An 8,997-nucleotide genomic window follows, 5' to 3' on the forward strand; every position below is an offset into this window, starting at 1 on the left:
AGGCAATAAAGCCAACTCTGCCAAAGCCCTGTCCCTCCTCACCCGTGCACCTTGACGCCCGGCCATACTGGGCATATAACTGGGGGACTTTTGTAGGGCTAGAAGCAGTGACATTATCTGTTGTGTCACAGTGACATTTGCAAAAAGTGTTTTTTCTGCGAATGCTCAAAAGCAGGAGTCTTGACCTGGCATTTGGGCTCTTTGCATTGCTAAAGCCTTTTTCTTGTTTTTTTGGGTTTTTTTTCCCCATGATATCATCAGCAGTGCTACAAACAGTCCTGAGGAAAGCCACGTTGAGCTCATTGGTGTCTCAAATGCTGTCCTGCTGCCAGTGTGTGAGGGACAGGGACAGCCAAAGCCCATAGGAAAGTGCATCTATGCTGAGGTGATCTGTGCTCGCTGGAGATGGTATGCAACGCCCCAGTGCTCGGGGGTGTTCAGCACTGCTCTTGGGCAATGCTTTTTTTCCCAAAAGTTAGAAAATCAAACAAGTAAAAGAGAAAAGCAGAGAATTGGAAGAGGAGACCTTGCAGTTTTTTTGCAGCAGAAAAAATAATGAAACCCATGGAGATAGTCTTGTGTTTCAGGGCATGAATTAGCTGTTTACCTGTAACTCAGGCCATAGTTATTGTTACAGGCTCAACAACTCAGACAGGTGGAACTAAATTTTTTGAAAGGAGGAATGGCCGTGCTTTCTCTGTAGCTTAAGCTGCAAATTCAGACATGTTAAGTGTAGCAACAACCAATTATTTTAGCACATGCTGATGAATTACATCCTACAAAACTACATACTCGAAAATTGGTATCAGGAGCTGCTAACTTGCACCGCAGGGCAAACCCAGTTGTGGTGACTGTGGCAATAGTGTTGCTCTAACCATTAAATGTTGTCTGGCCCAACATTACCTTTCAGCTACACAAGCCACAACCTCTTACGAGGCATTTGGGAGTTTACAAAACCCTGAGGTAACTCTAGGAGGTGAGGACAGGCTGTTCTTCTGCGAAGGGACCGTGCATTGCTGCTGCCCAGGCCTCCACAGGTTTTCCCCACGCTAGCAGCATCACTCTGGCGTGATGCAAGATCAAGCTTTTACCAGCCCAGGGTCAGCCAAACTCCAGGAACATGATCCAAAGCTCCTTGGGACTTACAGCTTTTCCACCAACTTAATGAAGCTGGGAATCAGGGAGGGAGGGGGGGGGAAATTACGAGTAAGTTTAACTTTACATCAAATTTGACTGCCTGAAAGTACCTCATTTGTGTAATTCTTTAAAGGATGTGTACTTGAAACACTTTTTTCCCCCTACTGTGTTAGTTAAACCCAAGCTAAATAATAATAGATGCATAATACAATAAACTTGTGTATGGCTTCAGAGTTTTTTTCATTAGTTTTCTGTATAATCATTGTTTTTGAAAACAATGAATCTCATTATAAAAAAAAGAGAGAGGAAAAAAAAGGTACATGATGTATGTTTGTGAATGCAGGAGTCTCTGGGAAGTTAATTTCTTGCCAAAGGTTATCCGCATGCTAATCCTGTTGATGGCAAAAGCAGAAGTGCAATTTCTTCTTGTGCTACTAACATCAGGTGCTATTTACTCTGGCGTGGTTATTGATCTGAGCCAGTGCCTGCTTGTTGCTATGAGTGCATCGTGCACACTTGGTACCCCCACCTGCATAATAGCTTTAACTCCGCATTTGCCATGCTCTCACAAGGATGAGAGTTAGAGAGGTGCTTCTAAAGAATGTACATTTTTAAATCACTTACGCTAGTCATCTGCTCTGCCTGTATGGATCATATTGCTTTGCTACACAGCGCACTGATTGCAATCACATGCTCTGCAGCTACCTGCCGCCACCCATGCTGTTGTCCCATCCAAGTTCCCAGCACCTCGGTACCTACCAGGAGCTGATAGACAAGGTCTTTTTCACAACTCTAAATCTTTAAGAGAAATGAGGCTACTGTCACCTGGGCTGGGAAACTCTCAAATCTGCTCTAGGCAGAGGTCTATAACTGTAAAAAGAAATATAAATTAATACATTTTACATTAATACATGGTACATTCATACAAAATTTATTATTCCCTGAAGTCCAGTTTAACACCCCATTCCTAAATCACTATTCCATAACACTAATTTTCCTCTGTTCCTATGATCTATCTTTTTGCTTTCTCACATCTCAATAATTCAATTACTTTTAAAAATATGAGTCTTTGGAGTTTTTTTACAAATCTGTCTGAATTCAAAAGCATTGGGAAAGCTGAAAGATTACATAAATATGAGATTTTTTTCTTCCCAGACCTCTTCCCCACAGCTTTGAACAATGACAGTCCAACCAAAGCCTCCAGAGATCTTCCAGTCTAAAGATCTGATCTAGGACTTCTCTTCCTCAACTTGCCACTCATGTTTGCCTCCTAATTAGATCTATTGCAGCATTGCAGATTTGCCCATACAGGGGAAAAAAATATTCTCGGTTACATACAAACCTACCAGTGGAATTGTTTTAAACTATCAGAAAATCAAAGTAGCACAGAAATCTCCTTTTTAAAAAATGACTACCAAAAGATGTGCATTTTTCTGTGCAACATCTGACAAGGGAATAAAGGGAGTAAACTATCAGAGCAAGAAAAAAATGCCCTAAAAATAGAAGGAAACAATAACCCATGCCGAAGACTTAATATCACCTTAAGGTCTCCTGCGAGCCCTCCTCTTCAAGGCAAGGAGACTGCATCTCAATGAGAGGCAGGTGCAAGCTCTCGGTGCCCCAGGCAGCAGAAAGGCTGCACCTGTGTGGAGCCTGCACCAGGCCCTATATAATCATCCCTGGGCAGCCAAAGAGCAAGCTTGTGGTGGCAGTGAGAAGATGGGACTGTTTGGGCAGCAGGAGTGCTTGAGCCCCTTGAGGATGTGGTGAGTGGGGTTTGGGTGTGTTAAACTACAACATATGGGGAGCTGGGTCCTTTCCTCGCTGCTCTCTTATTTGGTTCTGTTCTTCTTGCAGGTTGCTGCTCCTGTTTGGCTTTTTGCTGCCCTTAGCCTCTTGTGCTGATGGCCTGGGGGATCAGGATCTCTTGGGTAATGAGGCATCTTTGGGCTGGTAGCGGTGTGGATGTGGGCTTTAGGTTTGCTTGGAGCTGCTTCCCCTCTGCATTAGTGTGGAGGGGATCTCTGAAGCAGGGCTGGCTAGCTGGAGGGCTTGCAGGGTGTGTGCCTCCAGGAGGGTGATGGTGGAGCTGACTGTGGTCTTCCCTTTGCAGAGAGTGTGACCTGTCACAGGGATGGAATGGAAGTTGAGTTTTCCAGAGAGCTTGGTAACTATTCCTGGCATGTGTGTGTTGTGGGTAGGTATTGCTACTGGCCTGGCTTGGTCCTTTCTACTGTAGCTTGAAAGCAGATGCCTCCCTGCAGGGCTAACCTTCCACCTTTTCCCTAGATGTGAGTGGTGAGGAGATGGTGTCCTGTGACCACACTGTGGATCATGAGAGGCTGTTGCTCGGTGTCCTGTTTGTCAACTGTACTAGCCTGGAGGTAAAGGGGTCTCCATTCTGGGAAGGTGCTGTGATGATGTGTCTTTTTTTCCCCCCTGGTTAGGACTAGGTTAGTATTGTTTCTAGTTCTAACTTTCTTCAAGAGTGGAAATGCTTAAACTATGCTATAAGAGCAGTTCATGCCAGAAGTGGTTTAAAAAAAAACCAAACAAACAACCCAACCAAACTGGTACCTTAATATTTGCTCTTTCAACTGTGGATTAAACCCCCTCAGACATTGCCATAAATGTTGTATTTTCCTGTAAAGGAATTGAGAGCTGTGTAGAGAGAACATCTTGTAGGGAAGTGGACCAGGTCCAAGAGTTTCATAGCACCACTCTATTTATGCATATGTATATTGATAGAGCAATTAACAATGCATGCTATTCATAGCTATTAAGGTAGAGTGGTAAGTGGGGGACCAACCCAACTAGCCTCAAAAATGGAGGATTTGCTGGTATCAGTTGCTCTTAGGCATTTGAAATACCACAAGACTCTTGGTTTTGGCATTTGTTAACTTGTTTCTTGAACACTGACTCTCTGGCACCACAGCCTACCAGTCCTTGAAGGCTTTCTTCTTGACTCCTGTGGTTTTCTCAGTACCTTCTGCTCTTCAATGTAGTCTTGTTACCCTATGCTTTCCTAGAGAACATGTCCTTTTCCATGAGCTTCTAAAATAACAGTTCATTGTCCTTGCACTGGTACAAACACCTAAAACAACTCTGAAGTTACAGTTTAGTCTCAAAGGCTTTTAGTTGTCCTCTTGCTGCAGTGAGTGTTGCTGCCTCTTTCTAATTAATGTCTTTTTTCTATAGCATGATCAGCACCAGCTAAGGCTGAGGCTGATAATGAATGACACAATGGGAGAGGAGAAGAATGTAACCTACAGCACTCACTGCAATACTGTTCATGCAGATGAAATCACTACTCCTTTCTTTGTTGGTGCAACAAACTGTACAAAAGACTTCATGGCAGTAAGTAGAGGAATGAGAGTGCTATAGATCCTGCTTAGAGGCTTGCCCGGTGGGATGGCTGTCTCCTGGAACTGTGTGGCTGGGATCTGCAGAAAGATGGGGAAAGCTCCAGCCAGCTTTGGGGAGGTCTGTTGGCTGCATGTCCATCTTGGCATGACTACTAACTTGTTGAAGAACTAGTTTGCAAATGGTTGTTAATGATGCACATGGTCTGGCTCCAGCCCTATTGCAGGGAAAACTGGGATGCTGGTGCCAGCTGTCTGGAAAACTATAGTGGAGATTTTTCTTAGAATGTTGTAGTGTTGTGACCACTGTCTGTTCCTGTAGTCTAACCCTTGTGCTGTGTTCCAGGTTACTTTCCCAAGACTCATTCCAAGCTTTAGTGATGAGCATATGGTATGTGCCTTCTGTCTTGCAAAGGGAGGGTGTAGGAACATGTGGGTTTTGGATCTAAACTGAGTCTGATGTCTCCAAGCTGGAGTAGTTCCTTCTTCTGGGGTAGTTCTATCTTGTTGGGAAGCTTAATTCTATACTATCAATATAGGGAGCTTGAATGTAAAACCTGCAAGGTGAAGAACTGTAATGCCTTGCTGCTTCTGTGTGGCTATGCCTTCCCTTCCTAAGGAAGGATCTCCTGATTTGCAGGTTCCAGCAACTCCAATGACCTGGACTCTGTCAATTGATGATGGAACCAGAATACATCAGCTGAGCCTTGGGCAAGCCATGCAGCAAGGCTATAACTTTCTAGCTGATGGCCACAACCTGATCTTTCAGGTGGCCTTTACTGCCACTGGAGTTGTTTCCTACAAGGTAGGTGAACAAAGAATTGGCCCTGAGGAGACAGTGCTGCTTTAACAGAGGCTAGGTATCTCCCTCCTGTAGACCTGTGGCAACCTGTGATGCTGACAGGCATCTATGTAAGTGGGATCCTAGCTATTGCTGGTCAGATGTCCACAGGACAGGCTGTCTCATGAGCAGACCCTTTTTGAAATGGGGTTGGGATGGGAAGAAACTGCTGTTGCAAACATGATTAGCAGTGGTCCTGAATCAGACATAATATATGGCCCTGCAGGGTTGGTCTTATGATGGATTATGAGCTGAGTACTCTCTAACAGACCTCTATCTTCTTTGTCAGCACAATGATAAGGTGCTCTACACTGTGGCACTCAAGCTCACGTATGGCCCTCCTGAACATAGACTGACTGTGGAATCAAGAATGCTTTGTGCACCAGGTAATGCATGGAGAAAGTCAGAACCTGGCCTGCTTCTTCCCTGAGGAAACTGGTCTTATTTAACAAAGATGTTGTTGCAGGTCCAGCAACCTGTAATGCAACACACATGACTGTTGTCATCCCAGCCTTCCCAGGGACCCTTGTGGCTGTGGGTGTAGAGGATAAGACCATCCCTATGGACCAGCTTCAGGAAAATGGGATTGCTCTGGACACAAAGAGAGGGGTCAAGCTGCATATTAGCAGGGGATTCCTGAAGTCCAGGGTGAGTTCTGGCTGTCAAGTCATGGGCATTGGTGTGATCGGAGGTCCTTGGTGCGTATTGAGAACAAGAGCATAGTAGTTTTGACCTTGACTAAGCACCTGTTGAGTCAGCCATGTGCCCTGTGGCTGGCTGAGGGCAGTTATGGTTAAGATGAATGCAAACTGACCCTACAATAGATAGGCATCCCTCAAAGGTAGCTTGGGTTTCATGAAGTCTCTTGGCAAAAACAGCTGGAGGTGAAAATATTTGTCTTGGAGTGGGTTGGTATCTGGCATGCCTGGAGCAATGCAAATTAACAAACTAGCTGAGCGTGAAGAGCACTGTGGCCCCAGGGTGAGTGAAACACTAACATGCATGTGTTAAAGTGAGCTTTTGTAGTTACACTCCAGGAGAGTAACTCTTCTCTTTCAGCTGCCTGGGGAGAGCTGCTCAGGACTTCAGTCCTACGTGACCTCTTTGAAACTGGCTTTTCACTTCCATGGGGAGACTGTGGTGATGGTGATGTATCCAGAGTGCCCCTGTTATGAGCATGCACCAATAGGTAAATGACTGGCTTCTGCAATGGTCTTGGCCTATGTGATGCTCAGATGACAATCTTTCAGCAGGGCTTGTTCTTGAACTAGTCCTTCACAGGAAAGTGATCTCTAGCCAGAACACAACAGCTCTTGGCAGACTGAGCTGTTAATGACTGGCATGACAACTTATGTGAACCTCTGTTACAGCTGCTGTATGCACCCAGGATGGGTACATGGATTTTGAAATCCTTGCTGACAGTACTACACCACCGCTAGACTTGGACACACTTAGGCTCAGAGATCCTGCGTGCCGGCCAGTCTTTAAGTCATCTTTGAATGACAGGGTTTGGTTTCATGTCCCACTGAATGGCTGTGGGACCAGGTATTGGGTAAGTGTGTAGCTGGGATTGATGGGAAGGGCTTCATGCATTGGGAATTCCCTCACTAATGCTGTTATTTCTCCACAGTTTGATGGGGAGAAGATTGTTTATGAGAATGAAGTGAGGGCATTATGGACAGACCTTCCACTGCGCAGGATCTCAAGGGACAGTGAACTCAGGTATGTCTGGGAACCTCTTTGGGGGGTAATACTTAGTCCTGGATATTGAGGACTCATATGTTGTACATGAACATAAGACTTACCTGCTCCTTCCTTGTTACAGGCTAACAGTCCTGTGCTTCTTCAGCAATGGTGATGCCTCCCTTGCTGTAAGGGTAGACAACCTTCCTCCTCTGGCTTCTTCAATGAACCAAGGTCCCCTCTCCTTAGTTCTTCTAAGCTACCCAGGTAAAGCTGACTCTGGGCTCAGGTGGCTGGGAAGCAACTGAGCTTGTGGGGGGCAGGATGTATGAGTGAACTGTTCTGGTGCATGGGCTTCTAATGACCTGATGTGCTTCCTTCCTTCCTGCCCATGCTACCTGAGGCAGATGCCTCAAATCTCTGACTCTAGGACAGACTGCAGCTGGTAGACTGGCTGTTGTTGAAGAGCTCTAGACCAGAGTTTCTTCAGGACTCTTTTTGTATGCTCACTTATCTCAAAGGCTTTGGGTTTTTGCAGAGGACTCATACAGGCAGCCATACCGTGATGATCAGTACCCAATAGTAAGGTACCTCCGGCAGCCCATCTTCCTGGAAGTTCAGGTCCTGAACCGCAATGATCCCAATCTCTATTTGGTATTGGATGACTGTTGGGCAACAGCTTCACAAGATCCAAGGTCACTTCCCCAGTGGAATATTGTCATTGATGGGTGAGTGTCCTGCCAGAGACATTAAAGCACTTCTGGCAGTGCATGGGAGTATTCCCTAATTCCCTCTGCCTCTCCCTTGAGAACAGAGCCCCAGGTACAAGGGCTTCACTTCAGGTGGCCTTCAAGGTACCTTGGTCGTCCTGTCCTGGTATGCTGGAACTTGTAGGAGGAGGTCAGCACCTCTACCTCAAACTCTAGCTTGCTGCTTTAAAAAAAACAACAAACAAACAGAAAACCCCAAAACCCACAAACAAATCGCTGATCTCTACCCTGCTGTTCTGACTTGCTGCTTCTTGCCTGTTGGCAGGTGTGAGTATGACCTGGACAGCTACAGGACTGTGTTTCATCCTGTGGGGCATGGTGTCAGCTATGCTAACTATCGCCAAAGGCTGGAAGTGAAGACTTTTGCCTTTGTCTCTGGTGACAAAGCCCTCCCTGGCCTAGTAGGTGACACTTGCCTTCTTAGAGCAGTAAGTAGGAGCAGTTATTGTCTCAAAATGAATGGATCTCTCATTCTCCATCCTAGGTATACTTCCATTGCAGTGTCCTGATCTGTGACCGTTTTCAACCAGACTCCCCTCTATGTATGACAAGATGCCCTAGGCCATCTAGAAGCAAGCGAGGTAATGTCTAAGCAGATGTTAGGTTGTACTGATCCAAGATAACCCACTGTACTGTGGGGTTCACCTCTACTACGTTACTGTTGCAGAGAGTGGGATGCCAGGTGTGAACTCTGCAGTGGTGAGCTTGTGGGGTCCTGTCCTCCTTGTGCCAGAAGGATGGTCTGCAACCCAAGGTACTAAGCAAGTGTGGTGCTAATGTATGTTGCTTAGGTTTAGTGAAGAGCTGTCTCCACAAACTATATCTTTCTGCTTGCTTTGTAGGGAGCACTGCCTTGAGCAAGGAAGCATGGGCTGGCATTACAATGGCTGCTGTTGGCATTCTCTCTCTGGTGGCTGTAATGCTACTATTTTTGGCTCTTCTTAAATGCCTAAAGAAAAGAGCATTCCTGGTAAATGCAGTATGTTAGTGTATTTTTTACAAATAAACTTGGATTGCAAAAGTCTTCTGGACAAGTTGTGTAGCTTTGGAGTTGTTGCTGTGTAGCATTCAAGGAACTAGCCTGGACAAAGATGGATGTCTGTCTTGCTGAGCAGTGGCACTACTCTCAATGTCTCTGGCCAAAGTTCTCTAACTGAAACTAGAGCTTGTAAAAGCTTCAGTTCAAGCTTTTTGGGTAAGACTC

General features: G+C 45.6%; 1 protein-coding gene across 1 annotated transcript; it reads left to right on the forward strand.

The window, feature by feature from the left end:
• Positions 1 to 1,946: 1,946 nt before the first annotated feature.
• On the forward strand, positions 1,947 to 8,763 carry ZP2 (zona pellucida glycoprotein 2 (sperm receptor); the record flags this gene model as incomplete). Its single annotated transcript, XM_009321790.1, has 18 exons — positions 1,947 to 1,957; positions 2,995 to 3,068; positions 3,251 to 3,334; positions 3,427 to 3,521; positions 4,336 to 4,494; positions 4,846 to 4,890; positions 5,140 to 5,304; positions 5,630 to 5,726; positions 5,807 to 5,988; positions 6,400 to 6,529; positions 6,711 to 6,892; positions 6,971 to 7,062; positions 7,166 to 7,290; positions 7,562 to 7,751; positions 8,059 to 8,194; positions 8,278 to 8,374; positions 8,461 to 8,547; positions 8,636 to 8,763. Coding segments are annotated over exons 1-18 (2,079 nt in total), but the record flags the coding sequence as incomplete, so codon positions are not given.
• Positions 8,764 to 8,997: the final 234 nt, after the last annotated feature.

Source organism: Pygoscelis adeliae, unplaced genomic scaffold (assembly GCF_000699105.1).
Source record: "Pygoscelis adeliae isolate BGI_AS28 unplaced genomic scaffold, ASM69910v1 Scaffold234, whole genome shotgun sequence".
In the NCBI taxonomy this organism is placed as follows: Eukaryota; Metazoa; Chordata; class Aves; order Sphenisciformes; family Spheniscidae; genus Pygoscelis; species Pygoscelis adeliae.